General features: G+C 58.2%; 7 protein-coding genes and 1 non-coding gene across 8 annotated transcripts; 5 read left to right on the plus strand and 3 right to left on the minus strand.

Annotated features, from left to right (window-relative positions):
- Window positions 1-2,419: 2,419 nt before the first annotated feature.
- SPBR_02534 (transporter) lies at window positions 2,420-4,374 on the plus strand (the record flags this gene model as incomplete). Its single annotated transcript, XM_040760837.1, has 5 exons — window positions 2,420-2,680; window positions 2,758-3,426; window positions 3,503-3,902; window positions 3,970-4,070; window positions 4,147-4,374. 5 exons carry the CDS (start codon window positions 2,420-2,422, stop codon window positions 4,372-4,374), a joined length of 1,659 nt encoding a protein of 552 aa, XP_040621156.1.
- A 1,777-nt stretch (window positions 4,375-6,151) lies between these two features.
- On the plus strand, window positions 6,152-7,361 carry SPBR_02915 (taurine dioxygenase; the record flags this gene model as incomplete). The annotated part of the gene is made up of 2 exons (XM_040761218.1): window positions 6,152-7,037; window positions 7,108-7,361. The coding sequence occupies 2 exons, from the start codon at window positions 6,152-6,154 to the stop codon at window positions 7,359-7,361; spliced, it is 1,140 nt and encodes a 379-aa protein (XP_040621157.1).
- A 192-nt stretch (window positions 7,362-7,553) lies between these two features.
- SPBR_02913 (uncharacterized protein) lies at window positions 7,554-8,765 on the minus strand (the record flags this gene model as incomplete). The annotated part of the gene is made up of 1 exon (XM_040761216.1): window positions 7,554-8,765. The coding sequence occupies one exon, from the start codon at window positions 8,763-8,765 to the stop codon at window positions 7,554-7,556; it is 1,212 nt and encodes a 403-aa protein (XP_040621158.1).
- A 2,011-nt stretch (window positions 8,766-10,776) lies between these two features.
- SPBR_02843 (uncharacterized protein) lies at window positions 10,777-12,102 on the plus strand (the record flags this gene model as incomplete). The annotated part of the gene is made up of 1 exon (XM_040761146.1): window positions 10,777-12,102. One exon carries the CDS (start codon window positions 10,777-10,779, stop codon window positions 12,100-12,102), a length of 1,326 nt encoding a protein of 441 aa, XP_040621159.1.
- Window positions 12,103-13,236: 1,134 nt separating this feature from the next.
- SPBR_03193 (endo-1,4-beta-xylanase) lies at window positions 13,237-13,983 on the plus strand (the record flags this gene model as incomplete). The annotated part of the gene is made up of 1 exon (XM_040761496.1): window positions 13,237-13,983. The coding sequence occupies one exon, from the start codon at window positions 13,237-13,239 to the stop codon at window positions 13,981-13,983; it is 747 nt and encodes a 248-aa protein (XP_040621160.1).
- A 134-nt stretch (window positions 13,984-14,117) lies between these two features.
- On the minus strand, window positions 14,118-14,968 carry SPBR_03140 (dienelactone hydrolase; the record flags this gene model as incomplete). The annotated part of the gene is made up of 2 exons (XM_040761443.1): window positions 14,118-14,194; window positions 14,248-14,968. The coding sequence occupies 2 exons, from the start codon at window positions 14,966-14,968 to the stop codon at window positions 14,118-14,120; spliced, it is 798 nt and encodes a 265-aa protein (XP_040621161.1).
- A 1,590-nt stretch (window positions 14,969-16,558) lies between these two features.
- SPBR_02304 (phospholipase D) lies at window positions 16,559-19,456 on the plus strand (the record flags this gene model as incomplete). Its single annotated transcript, XM_040760607.1, has 3 exons — window positions 16,559-16,701; window positions 16,787-16,814; window positions 16,886-19,456. 3 exons carry the CDS (start codon window positions 16,559-16,561, stop codon window positions 19,454-19,456), a joined length of 2,742 nt encoding a protein of 913 aa, XP_040621162.1.
- A 256-nt stretch (window positions 19,457-19,712) lies between these two features.
- Window positions 19,713-19,816, minus strand: SPBR_09502. The gene has a single exon. It is a non-coding gene; the product is annotated as a tRNA-Met (tRNA).
- Window positions 19,817-20,363: the final 547 nt, after the last annotated feature.

Here is a 20,363-nt window from a genome sequence, read left to right on the forward strand (position 1 = left end):
TCTTGACGACTCGGCGTTGATGCAGAGGCGGGCGGTCTCGGGACGAGCCACTGGATGGCAGCGAGCAGGATGCAGCAGTCGACGGGCGACAGAGAACGGCAGGTGCAGCGACAGAGGCCGCGGCGGTGACGGCCTTGTGTTGACACGGGTGCCCCGACGTGAGTGCGTGGTCCGCGAATTGCGCAAGCGGCGCGTACCGTCCGTGCCCTGGCCGGAGCACGGACAGCACGAGTGTCCGCATCGTTGTGTCCGACCTCGCCTCCCTGCCTCATCGTTCCGCCGCGAAATCCGCCGCACAGCGCCGCGTCGCAAACAGATTGTCCCAGCCGGCGGCCGCCACGGCTATTCACGGCATCGTGGTCCTGGATGCACGCTGGCCTGGTTGGGATGTGTATAAAACAGAAGTGAACAGGTATCTGCAGCATTATTACCGGCAAACCCAATTCTATCCTGTAGGCTGGTGTTGTCCACAGACACTCATATAAGCACAAAATGCTTGGCTGCATCATGTCATGCGATGCGGTGTTGATACCGTGCCTGTTCCTTCAGTCCGTCCATCTGCCGACGCTGGTATACACGAAATACGGGACGGCCAGATCTCGGATTTGTCTTGGCATCTCCACACTCCGCTATACAGTACAGCAGTCCATTGTCGTGAGCCGACGTCACGGCCCCTGGCAGCTTGGGAGCCTGGCGTTTGTCGTATGTCGCATTCAACGTCCACGGCGTCATCCGAGTCGGGCGATCGATTCTTGTACGTGGACGTGGTCCAAACGGACAGCGTATGGCTGCGGCACATGTTGTCCAAAGTTTACGACGGAGTATGTAGATGTATATTGTGACAGATCAACGAATTTTGAAACGTCAATCCATGTCAACAGAGCTTCTCTTCAGCTATTCAATTGCTTGGACTTGACGTCCTCACGTCTCACTCCTTACTCCTCACAATCACCTTTCATCGCTCACTCACCCGCTCTGACGAGGATTTGCGCGCAGAACGAGACACGGAGGGTGTGTTTGGTAATTGGTCGGAGACGGCGGACAGGACGTGGTGAAGACACGGGAGAGACGGCGAAGGTCAACGGGGGAAAGGGGGTCGGCGAACTACACGTGCGCATTCCAAAACATATAGAATCAAAACGATCAACACTATTGCACCGGGACCACCACCGTGTGACGCCCGGACGCGGCATGTCGGCGAGCTTGTCGACATCTTGCGTGCCCGTGTCTTCCCCCGCTCAATGCCCTGCTTTCCCGGCGCTGGCCACTCGGGGTACATAGCGGCCCACGCTTGTTGGACGACTATACCGAGGCGCCAAGCCGGTATGGTATCGATGACTCCGGCGTTCGTCGCAAGGCTACATTCGGCCGTTGTATTGATACCATTGGCGACTCTGCTCCGGGCCACCTCCGAGGCGTGTGCACGAGGGAGCATGTCGCTTGGTAGCGATAATAAGGCAGTTGTCGTTCGATGATGTACATGACGTCGTTTTGCGGTATCAGTTTTCCTGCTGTACTCCATACGAGGTATGCCATTTTCCACGTACTTTCCTCCCATTGAAAGAGCGTGGGGGCAGACTCTAGAGCTCTCTAAACAGGTCCACTGGTCCACAGGTCCACAGGTCTATCGCGGCTGTTATATGCCGACCGATTGTTACACTTTACCTTCCGCAAAAAATATACAACTATTTTCAAACTCAGCTCGTCGACATTTGTCTGCAGGCTGGTGGCACAGGAGACTCGACCACGCAGCACGTCATTTGGCAGGTCAGGACTAGGGTCGCAGTGTCCGCATCTCTGCCGCCCATGTCTTGCCCGTGTTCTGCCAATGCCTATCTGTGCCGGTGATGCAAGACTGGGTCCTTGAAAACGCCATCGGCCGCTAACCATACGTTTCGCATTTGTGGGTCGGTCTTTGTCAACAAAAGTCATCCTCTGTACGGAGTCAATACCGAGTACACCGTACTACTCCGTGCGAAGTAGCCGACCTTTGTGACAACATGTCGAGGCCCGCCAAACGGAGATCCGGAGATACATCAACGTGTATGTAAGACCTTGTACACATGTGTCATGTCGATGTGCATCGTCACGTCGCGCACTGCATTGCTCCATCCTGGAGTCTCTGTTTTCTTAGAAAAATGGGGAGGCTCAATATCCTGCGAGCAGATGGACAGGAAACAGGAAAATGGGGTGGCAATGCGACGTACAGAATACCACTTTCCAAGATTGGCACGGTTCAAGCCCCCGAGGTACACGTGCAGAGCAGTCTACGAGAGTCAACTCGGCGATCCTATTTAAGCGGCCTGTGCCGCAGAGTCATGTATATACGGAGTAGATACCCCATAGTGACAAAAGGAGCTGGAACGTCAAAGAGCAACCTGCATCCGTGGCCCCATGGAGAGCGTCTTTTAGCATCACCATGTCGGAAAAATCAGAAAAATCAGAAAAATCAGCAACCGTCGTGGACATTGCGCCCGCGGCGGAGCCCCCCATCTCGTCGTCGACCTCGGACTCGGACATTGACGCGTCGCCGACCAAGCGTTCGCGCTTTACCGGAGACGCTTTTGTGTCCGGCGCCGCCGTGGAGATTTATGAGCCCATTCCCGAGTACGAAGGCCGGCACCGATACGACCCGACGGCGGAATGGACCGAAAAGGAGGAGAAGACACTTGTTCGGAAGGTGAGGCGTTTGCTGGCTGCTCCTCTTCCGTATCCCTTGTCGCTTGTCCTCGTCCTGGCCGCATGCTGACCGCACAGTTGGACAAGCGCATCTGCTCGTGGGTCTGCCTCATGTTCTTCGCCCTGCAGCTGGACCGCGGCAACATCTCGCAGGCCCTCAGCGACAACATGCTGGGCGACCTCGGCCTGACCACCAACAACTACAACTACGGCATGATGATCTTTTACGTCTGCTTCCTGTCGGCCGAAGTGCCGTCGCAGATGATCTCCAAGAAGCTGGGGCCCGACGTCTGGATCCCCATCCAGATGGTCGTGTGGAGCGTCATTGGCATCTGCCAGGGCCTCGTCCAGGGCCCCAAGAGCTTCTACGCCACCCGCGCCCTCCTCGGCCTCGTCGAGGGCGGCTTCATCCCGGACGCCCTGCTGTACCTGTCCTACTTTTACACCAACAAGGAGCTGCCCCTGCGCGTGAGCTTCTTCTACTGCGCCTCCAACGGCACCTTTATCGTGGCCGCCTTTCTGGCGTACGGCATCCTGCACATGCGGTCCGTCGGCGGCTGGGAGGGCTGGCGCTGGCTGTTTGTGCTCGAGGGCGCGCTGACGGCCGTTGTCGGCGTTATTTCGTGGTTCTACCTGCCGCCCGGCCCGACGCAGACGGCCAGCTGGTTCCGCGGCAAAAACGGATGGTTTACCGAGCGCGAGGAGGTCATCATGGTCAACCGCGTCTTGCGGGACGACCCAGCCAAGGTGCGTCACTGTTATACGTCCATTTCTGCTTCTACTGCTGCCATACTTTCAGGACCATGTAATCTAATGCCAACAGGGCGGCATGCACAACCGGCAGGGCCTGAGCTGGACGCTGCTTTATAAGTCCCTGATGGACTACGATCTGTGGCCCATGTACGCCATGAGCTGGACCCTGCTTATCCCCGTCCAGCCCGTCGCGTCGTACCTCACGCTCAACCTCAAGGCCCTCGGCTTCGGCACGTTTGAGACCAACCTCCTGACCATCCCGGCCTATGTCCTGTTCCTCCTCCAGCTGGTCTTTTGGACCGTGGTCTCGGAGAAAATCAACAACCGCATGGCCATTGTGGCCTTTTACTCCATCTGGTGTCTGCCGCTGCTGCTGGCGCTCGAACTGCTGCCCGCAGCGGCCAGTCCCTGGAGCTGGTATGCGGTCACGCTGCTCCTCATTGGCTACCCATACATTCATTCCATCAATGGTACGAAGCCCTCATCGTCATACTGTGCATGTTGTAACATACACCGCAACGACTAACACCCATGCAGTCAGCCTGATCTCGCGCAATGCCGGTTCCGTGCGCACCCGAACGGTGGGCAGCGCCTTGTACAACATGATTTGCCAAGCCAGCTCCGTCATTGCAACCCAGGTGCGCTATACGACCGCCTCCTTCTCCTCTCCTGGCCACTCTATACACACAAAGCACACTAACAGCGACGTCATAGATCTACCGCGCCGACGACCAGCCTCTGTACAGACGCGGAAACAAGGTCCTTCTCGGCATCGTGGCCTGGAACCTGGCGATTACCGCCTTTGTCAAGGGCTACTACATGTGGCGGAACAAGACGCGCGACCGCACGTGGGGTGCCATGTCGTCTGCGGAGCGGGATGCGTATCTGCGAACCACCAAGGACGAAGGCAGCAAGCGGCTGGACTTTCGGTTTGCGCATTAGATGGGGAATAGAGCATATGAAAGGTGAGGCACGGCGATTGCTTGGCTGTAGAACACGAAAGAGAAGGAAACAGAAATATAGAAAACAAAGATCTTCTGTACATACCTCCGCAAGAGTTACGCACCATCTCCAGAACGGCCTCGAAAGACACGCAACGAATCCAGGATGTTGTTGACTGACAGCGACAGCACAGTCTGCGCGTCTGCAACTGTCAACAACACGTCAGCAAGCTCCATTGACACTCCGCTACCGCGAGTCGCGACAACGTGCGGGTCCATGTCTCGAGGGTACGTCGGTGGGACCAGACTTGTCGCGTGCGCTGACTCTCCCAGGTTCGACCGACCGCTGCGCAGATGCCTTGGCTTGACTTTGTTTTGGCAAGAACCTTTGGTCCAGCGCGTCGGCCCGCCGAACCCGTAGAACGTCACGTGAATCGCGGAAAATAGTCCGCATGCGGGAGATGGTCCAAACTTTGCATATATGAAAATATACTGTGAGAACGACTTACGGGGCAGCACGGCCTTTCCAGAGCCGGAGAATCACGGCGTCGGCATGGGGTGGAGTCACACACGGACCCTGTGCGGGACGAGCAACCAGTGGCAGCATTCATGTACATGTTCCTCTCCATCGCCCCCGGCATATGTCATGTCATTGTCTACTTCTGTCGATGCAGAATGGCGAAAGCTGTCGTCGAGTCGCGACATGGACGCCGTGCAGATGGCGCGATTGCCTCGGCGAATCACACAACTTTCGTGTAAGTCGCCCAGACCCACTTTTGACGACCTCCTCTCTGCACAGCGCCGTTGTGAGAAGCATCAACTGTGGACAGAACACGGGCTGGGATTGTATTGAAGCCGGTTATTTTTGTTCAGATGCAGGAGATGGAACGAAGCGTTCGAGTCATTTCACGCCAGCGGAACGGTTGCACTGTGACATCGTCCATCCTGCAGACTCCGTACTTGGCATTCTAGACTGGCCTCCATCTTCACAGTTAACAGTTATGCCCAGCACGGACTAGCATTGCTCTCTCACTTGGTTTCTACTTTTGGCAGCTTGATCCGTCCCCTCCTTTCTGCATGAGGCGAGTCCGCCCCCGGTTTCTCCGGGCCCTGTGTTTTGAACGGTCGTACTCAACTGTACTCCATACAGTCCCTGCTGTCCCGGAGAAGGCAACTCGTCAAACAGCCCCAGACCAACAGACCAAGCAGGCTTTAGCCGTCGATCAGGCGTTGGGGCATTGGCCAAAAGAGGGGCGCCCTTGCGACATTCGTGATCGATATGTCGTTGTACCCCGCGGAAACGAGAAAGACAGTCGACAGCAGCGTTCGAGCTGTTTGTGCTTGTGCTTCTTGTGCTTCTTGGACGTTTGTCGTGCCGTGAGTCATTGACCATTGACGTGGGTTCTGTGTCCTCGCGGAGCTCGCTGGCCGGTCTCGCAGAGGTGTTGGACTCTTGTCGTTGTCGTTGTCTTCAGTGAAGGGCACATCTGCCTGACTCTCCCGGATCGAGTTTCCCTCGGTCGATATAAATAGGAACCCTTGCTCAAAACCTCGACGGAGACAGAAGCCCCCTTTCTATTTCCATCTCTTGCATCTCGATCACAGATCCGATTATCTGATCGTACATGCTACTGCCCATTGCAAACGCCTGCAACGACGCCTCACGCAGAAATTGCAGATAAACGTGCATCGAGGAGCATCCATTACCTAAATATACCCCCATACCCCCATCTTCATCCCACCCTTCTCACACTCAACCCCCCACAGTCTCCGACAACATGGCGCCCTCAGCCATTGAGACCATCACGATCCCTGAGCCCCCCAAGCTGCACACCACCACCGCGGCCACCGGCGACTACAAGGAGCTGTCCCCCACGCGCTTCAGCCGCGAAGACGAGGTCGCCGGCACCGAGGGCTTCGAGGCCGCCAAGTACCCCCACTACCTGCCCACGTGGAACCCCGACGAGCACTACCCGCCGCTGCAGCCCTTTGAGCACCACGAGCACGGCAAGGACGCCGACACCACCTTCCCGGAGCTGCTGCCGGCGTCGGCCCAGCGCGTCGACCTGACGCCCACCATTGGGTCCGAGGTGCGCGGCGTGCAGCTCAGCACGCTGTCGGACGCGGGCAAGGACCAGCTGGCGCGGTTTGTGGCGGAGCGCAAGGTGGTGGCGTTCCGGTTGCAGGACTTTGCCGACCTGCCGATCCAGCAGGCGCTCGACTTTGGCGGCTACTTTGGGCGCCACCACATCCACCCGACCTCGGGCGCCCCCGAGGGCTACCCGGAGATCCACCTGGTGCACCGCGCCGCCGGCGACCGCACGGCCGAGGCTTTTTTTGCGTCGCGGACCAACTCGGTCGCGTGGCACTCGGACGTGTCGTACGAGCAGCAGCCGCCGGGCACCACGTTTCTGTACATCCTGGACAAGCCCGAGACGGGCGGCGACACGCTGTTTGTGGACGGCGTCGAGGCGTACAACCGCCTGAGCCCGGCGTTCCAGCAGCGGCTGCACGGCCTGCAGGCGACGCACTCGGGCATCGAGCAGGTCAACTCGAGCGTGGCCCGCGGCAGCATCAAGCGCCGCGAGCCCGTCTACAACGTCCACCCCATTGTGCGCACGCACCCGGCCACCGGCGAGAAGGCGCTCTACGTGAACCAACAGTGTATGTCCTCTTGTCACCTCGAATGTATTTTGTTATTTCTTGGACACTCCCACTAACCACTAACCCCCAGTCACCCGGGAAATCGTCGGCCTGAAAAAGGAAGAGTCGGACGCGCTGCTCGACTTTCTGTACCACCACCTGGCCCTCGGCGCCGACTTCCAGGCCCGTGTCAAGTGGGAGGAGGGCACCGTCGTCGTCTGGGACAACCGCGTCACCCAGCACACGGCCCTCGTCGACTGGAAGGGCGGTGCCCGTCGCCACCTGGCCCGCATCACGCCGCAGGCCGAGCGGCCCTTTGAGACGCCGTTTGAGGCGAAGGCATGAGTGGCGGTGGCGAGCGGCGACGGCGAGCCAAGTGAGAGCATGGCATGGGTATGAAAAGCTAAGCAGTCCACAAACGATAGCATTCATGAGCATTGCATTGATGATTCGAATCGTATTCTCAAACCTCTTAAAATCGTATCTCGTACATCGTATCTCGTATCTCGTAATCGTAATCACAAGTCTCCTTCACCGTCACAGAAACGACGGAATCGTATCAAGAGGACCCTTGTCTTGCTCGTCTCTCCTGTGCTCGCGCCGGCGCTTCCTCTCGTGCAGGCGATGGGCCTTTTCCTGCGCCCGTCGTTTTCGTAACGTCTGCATCAAGTCACCTGCATCGTCGAGGTCGGCAGGGTCGTCGTCTTCCTCATCTTCGTCATCACCCTCCGTCTCATGCCTGGCCTGTACATCCCGCGCTTGGACATCTGGCGCAAACGAGACGGACCTCTTGTCGGGTGGGCCGTCTCGGGCGGCTGCTATTCGATTTTGGCCAGGTGTGGTGGCCACTGGGTGTCGCGGTGAGCGTGGAGGGACGTATGGTGACGATGTGAGTGGCCGGGCGGTCGTCTTCTGCTTCACAGGCGGTCCATCCAGGTCGTCGTCGTCGTCATCGTCGTCGTCGACTTCCCCACCTCCAACACGGCTGCCTAGCACAACGGCCGACGGTCGGTTCCCCGCAACAGATGCCAGCGACACCAGCGATGGTCGGCCCTTGCGTGGGTCGCTCTCCATCAGATCGTGCAGTGCCGTGCCCGCCCAGGGTGTGTTATCCTTGTCGTCTTCGTGGTTGTCATCGCCATCGCCGGCATCGTGGACCAACCCGACGGCACGCACAGCCGCTGCCTTCTTGGCTCGCTGCTTGGCCGCCGCCGTGCGCCGTGCCACGCGATCCCGTGCCGCTGCCGAGACGCCAGTCGTGACCGTCGGCCGGGCGAGCGAGCGAGACGCTGCGGCTACCGGGCCCTTGGCCTGCTGGGCCCGCCGCTTGAGTCGCTGGTAGGCGGCGGCGTGGAGGTGGGCCGTGAACGTCTGGGCGACGGCGAGCAGCTCGTCCTCGACCATGCGGTAGCGGTCGTCGTGGTCCATGCCGTCGACCATGAAGCTTTCTGGGGGCGGTGCCGGTGGTGGCGATGTGGACGGTGTGCGGACTGTTTGTTGGTTTTGAGACGCATGTGCGCTTCCCTTTGAAGACGAGGACTTGGCTATCTTGGGCGCACGGCGGGTGTTGCCTTCGTTGTGGCTGTCGCCGCTGTTGTCGTCGTCGTCGTCATTGTCGTCCTTGCGACGTCCTAAGCGACTCGATGCACTAGGCGAAAAGGACCGGCGATGTGCAGACCGTGGTGGCCGTGGCCGTTGCCTTATCTGGCCACTTGCGCCTTGTCGTGCCCATGGCAGTTTGCGCGCCATGTTTGTCGTCTGTTGTGATGATACTCATCGTATGGCAACTGTTGTCGGCACGTCAAGGCAACCCGCGACGACGCGTTTAGTGGCGGCTACGATACAGTGCGGAGTGCCATTTAGTGCAGACTTTCACTGCGTATTACAGTGTGTATTGACCATGCTTACTGTAGCAATGTACACTGTGTCACCAAGTCTCACACACGAGATCGACGACTTGTATAACAAACTTTGGCGATGCTTCTCTTCAACAGTAAGTGCACAACACCGGTCCATCACTTGACCGGCCGCGATCTGCATGCATAGAGCGATCAGTCGGCGAGGGATTTTTTGGATAATTTTACAGCCCGCGGGCGACAACGATATTACGGAATATGCCAGTCCCGGCCGGGACGGCCTGAGCTACAGACAGACGGAGGTGGAAGAGGAAATTAAAACGCTGCTCGTCTGCCGTGTCTGCTGTGTCCGCTGCTTGTGACCGGCGCTGCACAAAGACTCGCTTTTGCGATCGTCAGGGACCGCTGGCTGGTTGCCTCCCGTTTGGGAAGTCTCGTAGAACAATTGGACAGAACAAAAAAGAAGGTCGCGCTTGGTGCGACACATCAACTGTCTCATCGAGCGCCGAAGAAAACGAATCGCTGAGTCGTTGCAGGCGTTGCTGCGTGAATGGCCGGACGAGTGGACAGTAGACAACGGAAACAAACGCATCTTCAAACGCCGCCGATGCTATCCACTAATGACAGGTCAACACAGCAGGCAAACGGCAGGCGGGCAACGGTAGCCTCGCTGTGGCATGTGCCCCGCAGGGAGGTATCTTACCTGAAGCTCCGTTGCAGAACCGCCGTGTTCCTGGCGAATGCGCTGCTGCGATTGGCCAGGTGTTTGAAACAACGCCAAAAAGCACTAATAAAGCGGCCCCGATCGCCCAGCAGTGCCCTGTGCGTGCCAAAACTGTGGCCAGGAACCACCAGGCACCACCAGGCACCACCAGGAATGCACAGCCGGTCCCACCTTTCCAGATCGGCACTGGCAGGCGGCTGGGACGCAACGCCATTGGGTGGCCAGCAGTGTAAGTTGAGAAAAGGACATCCATTCCTCTGACCCCAACCACAATACGTCGTAGGCCCACCGCCCCGTGCATGTTTGTCTGTGGGCTCCCATCCATTGTTTGGAACGACTGGCCATGAGCAAACCGACTGTACGACATATAACGACATACAGCCATTCAAACAGCGTGCCTGAATGTTCATGAAACAAGTCGACTTGGGGCTGGACAGGCGGGCGATCACAGAACACACGGAAGGCGAAAGCCAGTAGCCACACGAAGGACCTGTACAAGTGTTTGTGCTTGTGTCCTTGTGTCCTCTTCGGTGCGCCTCCAAGTGACAGGTGAACAATGTGTAGCCTCCTCGTTAATCATGTCCTCGTTCAGGTCCTCGTTCTAGTGTGCCCCGTTTGCTCCTTCCCGCCGCAGTATGCCCGCGCCTGTGTGAGCAATGAACAAGCTTTTCCTGCACCTCCTGCCTTTTTTGCTTCCTGCACTGTACCGTACAAACACTTCGGGAAGGCACGACTGGGTCGTTCTTTCCTGTTCCTGCCTCCCTCAGGCGTGAGCAGGTTTTCGAACTGGTTGGGTGAACAGTCCTCCTTCTCCCAGACATATAAAAGTTTGCTGTCCGGACGTCCTCTTGGCATCTTTTCTTTTCCCTCTCTTCCTTTTCCATCAACATCATCAACATCATCAACCAATACTCTGCAACATACTGCAACACACGCGACACGCACAACGTACGCAACCCAAACACACACTCCCTCGAACGTTGCTACTGTCTTCTGGTAAGACAGTTGCTACATAGTTCACATCGTCCTCCCTCTCTCCGAAACATCGCCAACTTTCGACTTGCTGCGATAGTCTTTCTCCTTTCCTCTTTCTCTAAGGACTGTCTCAGGAAGACATCATCATACACAGCACCTACTGTCTCAACCTCTCCCTGCTCACACCACACACACCACGGACATCATGTTCGCCCACGTCCTCACTGTGGCCCTCGTGGCCCTTCTCTCGGCTTCCCCCGTTCTGGCTCACATGACTCTGGCCTCGCCTGTTCCCTTTGGCAACCCGACCACGTCTCCCCTCAACTCGGACGGCTCCAACTATCCTTGCCAGATTGTCGGCTCGGCTTCCACGTTCTACGCCGACTCCGCCTCGTCTGCCAACAACACCATGGCCTTGGGCGCCACCCAGACCCTCAGCTTCCACGGCAGCGCCGTGCACGGCGGCGGCTCCTGCCAGCTGGCCCTGACCACGGACCTGCAGCCCTCCGCGTCCACGTCGTGGCAGGTCATCCTGAGCATCGAGGGCGGCTGCCCTACCACCGACGGTAGTGGCCCCAGCACCTACGACTACACCATCCCGGACTCCATTGCCCCCGGCAAGTACGTCTTTGCATGGACCTGGATCAGCAAGCTGTCTGGCGCCCCCGAGTACTACATGAACTGTGCGCCGGTGACCATCACCGGCAAGGCCGCCAAGCGCGATGCCATTGAGGCGCGTGGCGGCAGCGCGTCGTCTTCGTCGTCTTCGTCGTCGGCCCTCCCCAACCTGTTTGTCGCCAACCTAGCCTCCATCAACAGCTGCAAGACCACCACCAGCACCGACCCCGTCTACCCCGACCCCGGCCCGAACCTGCTGAAGCCCAGCAAGATGACGACCAACTTCCAGCCGCCCTCTGGAACCGACTGCTTCCCACGGGGTGCCTCGTCGAACTCGTCTTCTGGCTCTGGCTCTGGCTCTGGCTCTGGCTCTGGCTCGTCCAGTGTCGCTGCTGGCTCTGCCTCTAGCGCCGCTCCCGTTGCCGCCTCCTCTTCCAAGGCCACCTCGGTGGCCGTTCCTGCCACTACGCTGACCACACGGACAAAGTCGGCATCCTCGTCTGCTACCGGCACTGCCAATAGCACCGCCAATGGCACCGCCACGGCCACGGGCGGCGTCTTTGTCACCGTCTCCACGGGCGCCCCGGGCGCTACCGGAGCCAGCCACACTGCGTCCGGCACGACGCCATCCACCACCCTGGCCTCGGCTGCTTCGCCCGCGTCGGCTGCTCCCAAGGCGTCTGGTTCTGCCTCGTCTTCGGGCTCTGGTGGTGGTCTCAGCGGTGCCTGCACGACCGAGGGCATGTTCAACTGCATCGGCGGTACCCGGTTCCAGCAGTGCGCTTCCGGCACGTGGACGGTTCTTCAGGCCATGCCTGCCGGCACCAAGTGTCAGGACGGCCAGAGCACGACGCTCTGGGCTCGCAGTGAGATCACCTCGCCCAAGCGCCTCCGTCGTGCCCGCCGGCTGTAGGCAGCGACAACAAAACGACGACGGCATGCCTCTTCCGGTTGGTCATTTCCTGGTGATGTGACCATGTAATATCCAACAACCCTTCCCTTCTTTGACCCCTCTTCTTCAATTCGAGAATCCCCATTTAACTTTACTTTTTTGTCTCTTTTTCCCCATTTTGTACCTCATTACTTTGCATCGTGGTCGAGCACACTTTTGCACCCACGCACATTGCGCCTTGACTTTTTTTCTTTCTTTCTTTTCTTCTTTCTTTTTGTCTTTTTTGATAACTTGGCATTTCTGGCATTTACATTGGCAGCCGCGACGGCCCAAAATTGGTCTCTCATGACACACAAGTATCTTTGCACCCAAAATACGAAAACAATTTGATGCAAACAGCATTGACCAAGCTTGCAAATAAACGTGACATGCATGTAAAAGTAAAAGTAAATAACCAATAACTACTATGATGTGCTCCGAGGAACCGTCATAATCTTCCGTCACATAATCATCCGTCCCCTCCAAAGTGCCTACATTAGCCGAGCCGGGAAAACACCGCAATCAAAAGAAAAGACGCTGCCGCGTGTCGCTCGGTACTTGATGCGCCTTCCCGTCGATTGTCTACGAGGTTGATTTGTGTTACTGATGTTCTGGTGTTTTAGCCTTTTTTTGTTTTTATTTATATTTTTTATTTTCTTTTGAAAAAGCAAAGCGATTCAAATAAAATTAGATATATAGGTCTGTTTTGGTAATTCGTACACATCGAAATAAAAGCCTACGCAACGCATTTCCAATCCAACAGCCCGGCGGTTCATCAAAACCGCCGCTCTCCCCCGCGGCCACACACCCTTCTCCACAAGACGTCCAATATACACCGGCCATGCACTGGAACATGGGACCGGTGCCCCGGACAATGTGCCAAGTTAATTGACAGACGGCTCTCGACATGAGCCGGTGGGGGAACGATCTGGTGTGCGGGCTGTTGGAGGCCCTTTAAAAACGCGGAGAGCCGTGTACGACTGTCTTCCTACCCCGGAAATCTGTCGACACCTGTGGACATCTGCAGAGGTTCGAACACACGCGCAAACGCATTGGCATTGGCGCAGGCCCAGCTTGAACGGCAACACACCAAGGGCATTCTCATCGTACGCATCCATGGCGCGACTTTCGCTGGTCCCGCTGCTGCTCGCGGCGCTCGCCGCTGTCTCAGGCGCATCGGCCGCCGTGTTCCCGCAGCCGCGCGACGTCGCCGTGCCGGGCACGCTCGAAACCACCGACGGCATCGACGGCATCGACGGCATCGACGGCACCGAAGCCACCGCCGCCGCGTCGTATACATCGTCCTATTGGAACGACGGCACGGCCACGGTCAAGTACACCAACGGCCCCAACGGCCAGTACTCTGTCACCTGGTCCGGCGACAAGGGCAACTTTGTCGCGGGCAAGGGCTGGAACGGCGCGCCGCCGGCCGCGGTCAACTACTCGGGCACCTTTGAGCCCAAGGGCAACGCCTACCTGTCCATGTACGGCTGGACCACGAACCCGCTCGTCGAGTACTACATTGTCGAGTCGTACGGCACGCACAAGCCCTGCTCGTCGCCCAGCGACGAGGCCACGCAAAAGGGCAACGTCACCGTCGACGGCTCGACGTACGAGATCTGGACCAAGATCCGGCGCAACAAGCCCTCGATCCAGGGCACGGCCACGTTCCCGCAGTTCTTCTCGATCCGCACGGACCGGCGCGTCGGCGGCACGGTGCACACGGACGCGCACTTCAAGGCGTTTGCCGCGGGCGGTCTCAAGATGGGCACGCAAAAGTACATGATTGTGGCGACGGAGGGCCAGGACAGCAGCGGCACGGCATCGATTGACGTGGGCGTCGCGCCGGCGGCGGCGGCGTGAAGGGCGAAGGAGGACGGAGAGGAGAAGGGTGTGTCAGTGTCTTTGTTTTGTTGATCAAATCCCTTTGTATTCAAGATTGATTCGCTCTACACAGAAAATACATCATACATGCGACATCGTGCTCGTACCTGCCATCACTTTGCGTGGTTTCGAATCAGCCAAAAATCGAACCAGTGGATGATGCCCTGCAGGCTCTGCTCCTTGACCCAGCCTGTCTTTGTTAGTACGGTGCGTAGAGCGGGCATGGAAGCGACGCAGACTCACGCTCGTAGGGGTCGCTCAGATCGCCCCGGGAGGCAAAGCCGTGCTTGACGTTGTAAAACAGCTGCTCGTGGAACGGCGTCTTCTGCTCCATCAGGATGTCGAGGGCCTTGCGCCGCGGCTCGGTATGGAAGGCCTGGTCGTGCTCGGCACACGACAGAAACAGCGGCTGCTTGGCGCTCCGGAAATGCTCCTCCTTGAGCTGCGAGGGATGCGCCACGGCGCCGGCCGACACGCCGTCCGTGGCCAGCAGATCCAGCACAAACGGCGCCCCAAAACAGTACCCCGTGCACGCATACCGCGTGTCCGGCGCGCTGCCGAACCGGGCCTTGGCCGCCTCGACCCACACGGGGACGTGCGCCGTCGCAAAGGCAAAGTGCTTGTTGCGCCACGCTTTCTGGTCAAAGTCGGGCGGCGCCGGGGCGTCGTGGCCCGCACGGTACTTGGAGATGGGGTCGCCGCGGAAGTAGTCGATGCCGAGCGCCGTGAAGCCGGCGGCCGCGAAGCCGTCCATGAGCAGCTTGGCATTGTTCGAGAGGCCCCAGACGTCCGGGAAGTAAAAGACGACATGACCGTTGCCGGCGACGCCCGTGGGCGGCCGCGCCACGTAGGTCTGGACCCCCGCAAGCTCCTCTTCCACACCCTGCGGCGTGCCGGCGTGGATGCTGCCGGTAAAGCAGCATTGCGAGGGCGGCTGGGCGAGGTATTCGTGGGGATGGGCCATTGTGAGAAGGGAAAGAAGGTAAAGGGAACGGGAAAGCTATTCCTTCTTACTGTATCCCTGCCCCCTCCTCAATCTCTCGAGAAGCCAGGATGCCCTCTCTTTTATGATGGTCGCAATGGGCGGAACGTCGGAGCCGAAGCGGAAGGACACATGCGACGTGCCTGTTCCGTGCTGATTGTGCAATGGCACAGCGGACCACTTAGCTGGAAGCCCTCCCTGACAGTTGGCTGACGTGCTAGCAAGGAGACGCCCATCATGTTGAGTGGGGGTAGACGTGGCTGCATCACAGGAAAGGCTGCACGCTGGGGATCAGACGGGCATGCAATGTGAATTGCACCACGACCATAAAGCTTCCCAGATCAAGTCACGATTGATGCGCTGAAATCTACGCCAAGACGTGGCCTGCATCCGAAGAAGGCAGAGTCGCGTGAACTCGTGATGCCGTTCGATTGCCATTCCACAGACCAAGCCAAACTGTCCGTCAAGCCGTGTACTGCCCAGACGGCGGCACGGACAGTACCATGCACGCATAATTCGTGTGTCGCTTGTAAATAATCATGAAAAAAAAAGAAAAGCCGGAAAAGGATAATCCCTTAAAAAGTGTGCGAGTGCACGGGATGCCACCAGGTGTCCAACACGGTAGCTTGGCATACAAGAATGGCGTCCTTGCAGCTGGCAGACGACCAAAGCTTCCTTCCTCGCCAACTGGAGCTGAATGATCGTGCCTTCCTGTTGTCTGCTGCTCCTTCCTTCTTTTCTCGATGCGTCTTCCTTGCATTAGGTAAGCGCCGAAAGGAGAATTCCTCAATTTTCGGCAATCTCGACAGTGATGCCGTCTCGCAACGATTTCAGCTTTTCAGCTCTTCAGCTCTTCAGCTCTTGTCGCTGCCATCGTCATTTTTACCCAACTTTATTTTTCCCGCATCGAGCACAACCTCGGCGATCAGCCCTTGCGTGCTGCCAAGACGAGACAGGGCGTCTTGGCGAATTTAAGCAGCCAATCTCAATCGGTCGCACCGAGGGCCGCTAGAATGGGGGAGAACAAGGAAGCGACGATTGGCACCTGTCACTTGGGGGAAAGGGGTAAAGAGGGGCAGCGAGCACCTGTAGCGGGCAGTTGACGTCATCATATGTCGCTGTACATCCGCTCTTGGAAGGCTCGAACCACGACAAGCAGGACACAATGCAATCCCAGCAAAATGAGGAAAGAACAGCCCACTCCCGGCATTTTGTGTGAACACGCCTTGCTTCAAAATGTCTTGGCTTTTTTTATTTCTTTTTTTGGGGCTGTAGTTCCAATGAGTATGTATACAATGGATCGCCCATTTTGTGAACACGCGCGTACGAATCGTACCTGATTTGATTTATTGGTGTTGTCTTTGTTCGACTTCTTTGAGCTGCCTTTACTCATCTGCGTCCAATACAGCGACTAGTTGACCTTTCAACGACACGAAATCAACATTCTTGAAGACAACGGCCTCTCGACTGAATTTCCTCACTTTGCACGACTTTCCTGGTGATTGTCATATCGTGACCGTTCCTTGCAACTTTCAATCCGACGTGACACCACCCACCCAGATCACCTTCAAGATGGCCGAAGACGACGGCGGCTCCGGCCACAGCTTGAAGGACAAGATCAAGAATCCGTTCCATAACATGAAGCAGAGCTTGGAGGAGTCTCTCGACAACAACCAGCACCTGCGCGACGCCAAAATCCATCTGAGCCACAAGAAGTAGGTCCCTTGAGGTCACGCGTTACACGACAACACGATGGGCAGCACGAGACTGGCACGCTGACACTCCCCCCCTTTCTCTTAGGCACCAGATAGGAAAGTTTGCGAATCTGGTACGTACAAAACAGCCCATCTATGCTCCGTTGATGCTTTCTTTCCTGGTTGCTGATATGCCCATGCCCAGTTCAACTCCCAACATCGCCATGACGAGGAACACGAGAAGCGCTGCGACGAAAAGCGCACCAAGGCGTGCGAGTCCCACCGCTTCGAATCGTACTTTCCCGAACGCGACGGCAACCTGGTCAAGTGGTACGTCGACGGCCGCGACTACTTCTGGGCCGTGTCCGAGGCGCTCAACAACGCCCGCGAGACCATCTACATTGCCGACTGGTGGCTGTCGCCCGAGCTCTTCCTGCGGCGCCCGCCCTACTTCAACCAAGAGTGGCGCCTCGACCAGGTGCTCAAGCGGCGCGCCGAGGCGGGCGTCAAGATTTACGTGATTGTCTACCGCGAGGTCGAGGCCGCGCTGACCTGCAACTCGGAGCACACCAAGCACGCGCTGCAGGCGCTCTGCCCCGAGGGCACGCCCGGCTACGGCAACATCCGCATCATGCGCCACCCGGACCACAACTTTTTCGAAAACGCGGCCGACATGACCTTTTACTGGGCGCACCACGAGAAGTTCATCGTCGTCGACTACGCCATGGCCTTCTTTGGCGGGCTGGACATGTGCTTTGGGCGCTGGGACAGCCACACGCACGCGCTGGCCGACGTGCACCCCGACGGCGTGATCAACGAGACGTGGCCGGGCCAGGACTTTAACAACAACCGCGTCATGGACTTCCAGAACGTGCAGGACTGGAAGGAGAACGAGCTCAGCAAGACGGAGAACGGCCGCATGCCGTGGCACGACGTGTCCATGGGCATCGTGGGCCCGTGCGTCTACGACATTGCCGAGCACTTTGTGCTGCGCTGGAACTTTATCAAGCGCGACAAGTACAAGCGCGACGAGCGCTTCGACTGGCTCATGCTGCAGGGCCGCGAGGGCGACGACGAGGACCTCGTGGGCGTGCAGCGGCCCAGCCACCCGGTCGGCGACTACGTGCTGCACCCGACGAAGCCGCTCGCGTCGATTCCGCAGCTCGCGCCCGACCAGGGCACCGTGCGCGCGCAGGTGGTGCGGTCGGCGGCCGACTGGTCCAACGGCACGCTGACGGAGCACTCGATCCAGAACGCGTACAGCGAGATCATCCGCAACGCCGAGCACTACGTGTACATTGAGAACCAGTTCTTTATCACGGCGACGGGCGCGAACCAGTCGCCGGTGCACAACACGATTGGCGCCGCCATCGTGGACGCCGTCGTGCGCAACGCGGAGCGCGGCAAGACGTTCAGGGTCATTATCCTGATCCCGGCCGTGCCCGGCTTCGCGGGCGACCTGCGCGCCGACGCCGCCACGGGCACGCGCGCCATCATGAACTACCAGTACAAGAGCATCTGCCGCGGGCCGGACTCCATCTTTGAGCAGATCCGCGCGCGCGGCGTGGACCCGACCAAGCACGTGTTTGTCTTCAACCTGCGCAGCTACGACCGGCTGGCCAAGACGGGCGCGATCAAGAAGATGGAGGCCGACTCGGGCGTGTCGTACCGCGACCTGCAGCGCGCCGAGGCCGAGGAAATCATGGGCGAGGGCATCTACGGCACGGTCGACGTGGACGGCGGGCGCGACAAGCACATGGGGCGGGCGCGCGAGCAGAAGAAGGCCGAGGAGACGAGCGACTTTTCCAGCGACAGCGTCAAGCCCGGCTACCTCGAGGCGGCCACGGACAAGAAGCGCCGGTTTGAGGCGGCGCACCCGAATCGTGGAGAGGGCGGCGAAACCGGCGAAACCGGCGAAACCGGCGAAACCGGCGAGGGCGGCGAGGAGGTCAGTGACGGGCAGGGCGGCGTCAAGACGCGGGGCGAGGCCAATCCGCGCTCCAAGGTCAAGCCGAGCGTGGCGCACCATGCGATGGCGGGCCAGGGCTCGCTGGTGGACGAGCCGTGGGAGGACGATCCCAAGGACGAGGTGGAGAACTGGATCCAGGAGGAGCTGTACATCCACGCGAAGCTGCTGATTGTGGACGACCGCTACGTGGTGTGCGGCAGCAGCAACCTCAACGACCGCAGCCAGCTGGGCACGCACGACAGCGAGCTGAGCGTCGTCATGCAGGACACGCGCGTGCTGCCCTCGACCATGGACGGCCAGCCGTACGAGGCCGGCTACCACGCGGCCACGCTGCGGCGCTACCTGTGGCGCGAGCACCTGGGCCTGCTGCCGCCGCAGGACGTCGACGGCAGCGACGACGCCAACGCGCAGCCGCCGTCGGCCGACGCGCCCAACGACGTGCACGACAAGAGCGCCGACGGCAGCGACGACGCGTCGTACGCGTTTGTCGCGGACCCGCTGAGCGACGCGCTGTGGACGCTGTGGACGGAGCAGGCCACGACCAACACGGAGACGTTCCGGCACCTGTTCCACGCGGACCCCGACGACCACGTGCTGACGTTCAAGGACTACGACCGCTTCATGCCGTCCAAGGGCATCGAGCCGGGCCACATCTTTGACATGTTCATCCCGCCCGAGGACGTGCGCGAGAAGCTCAACAAGGTGCGCGGCCACCTGGTGTGGATGCCGCTGGACTTTCTCAAGGACAGCCCGATGGCCGAGACGGGGCTGCAGGTGAATCAATTTACGGAGAGTGTTTATGCGTAGGGTGGGGGGGGGGGGGGGGGACGGAACGGGCGAACAACGTATGGATGGATAGGATGTACATGTTTTGGTATTTCAATGTATGCATGGACGCATGTATGCAGTTTACTTAATTTTATGTATTTTCTTTTCTGCCCAGAAATGGACACAGAAAGACAAAAAGACAAAAAGACAAAAAGACAAAAAGACAAAAAGACAAAAAGACAAAAAGACAAAAAGACAAAAAGGAACATCGCATCCTCCACCAGCAAAAAGCAACTGGGATCGGTGAGGCTCGAACTCACGACCTTAGGATGGGCCTATCTTTGGATACGGCTCATATCGCTATGAGACCTACGCGCTAGCCAACTGCGCCACGATCCCGTACTGTGCGTAGTGATTGGCTTGCGGGCCGTTTAAGACAGGTGATAAGGGGTAGTAGGCGTGTCTCCAGGGAACAGTTGAACAAATGTCGTCGGTTGTGTGGAGGTGAACAATACACCACAATGCAAAGTACAAAGAAACCATTTCCCGCGACATGTCTTTTGAAAGTGTTTTTTTCTTCTTTTTCTTTTCTCTCTTCTTTCTTTTCTTTCTTCTTTATTGTTCTTTGTCCTTTCACTAATAGAAAATGTGCTTCGCAACGAGGACAGATGCCTTTGTCCATATCAGCATCACAAGAAGTTCGAGGAACAGAGTCAACGCAATGTGCACAACTGCGTCTAATACACTGCATTCTGGAGCGAAGACGATGTCCACACGAACAAGGGAGCGTCCTACTATGGATATAAATAAACGACCGTCGCTTCTGTTTGGTTTATTGTTCTCGTGTCGTTTCTGTGTCTCCACCAGCAACTGCATCGACAACTCTCATCTACCGTTTTCCGTCCGCTTCATCTCAACCCACGTCATATCCGATACACCAGCACCA

The sequence above is a fragment of the Sporothrix brasiliensis genome, assembly GCF_000820605.1.
Source record: "Sporothrix brasiliensis 5110 chromosome Unknown Cont17, whole genome shotgun sequence".
Taxonomy (NCBI): domain Eukaryota; kingdom Fungi; phylum Ascomycota; class Sordariomycetes; order Ophiostomatales; family Ophiostomataceae; genus Sporothrix; species Sporothrix brasiliensis.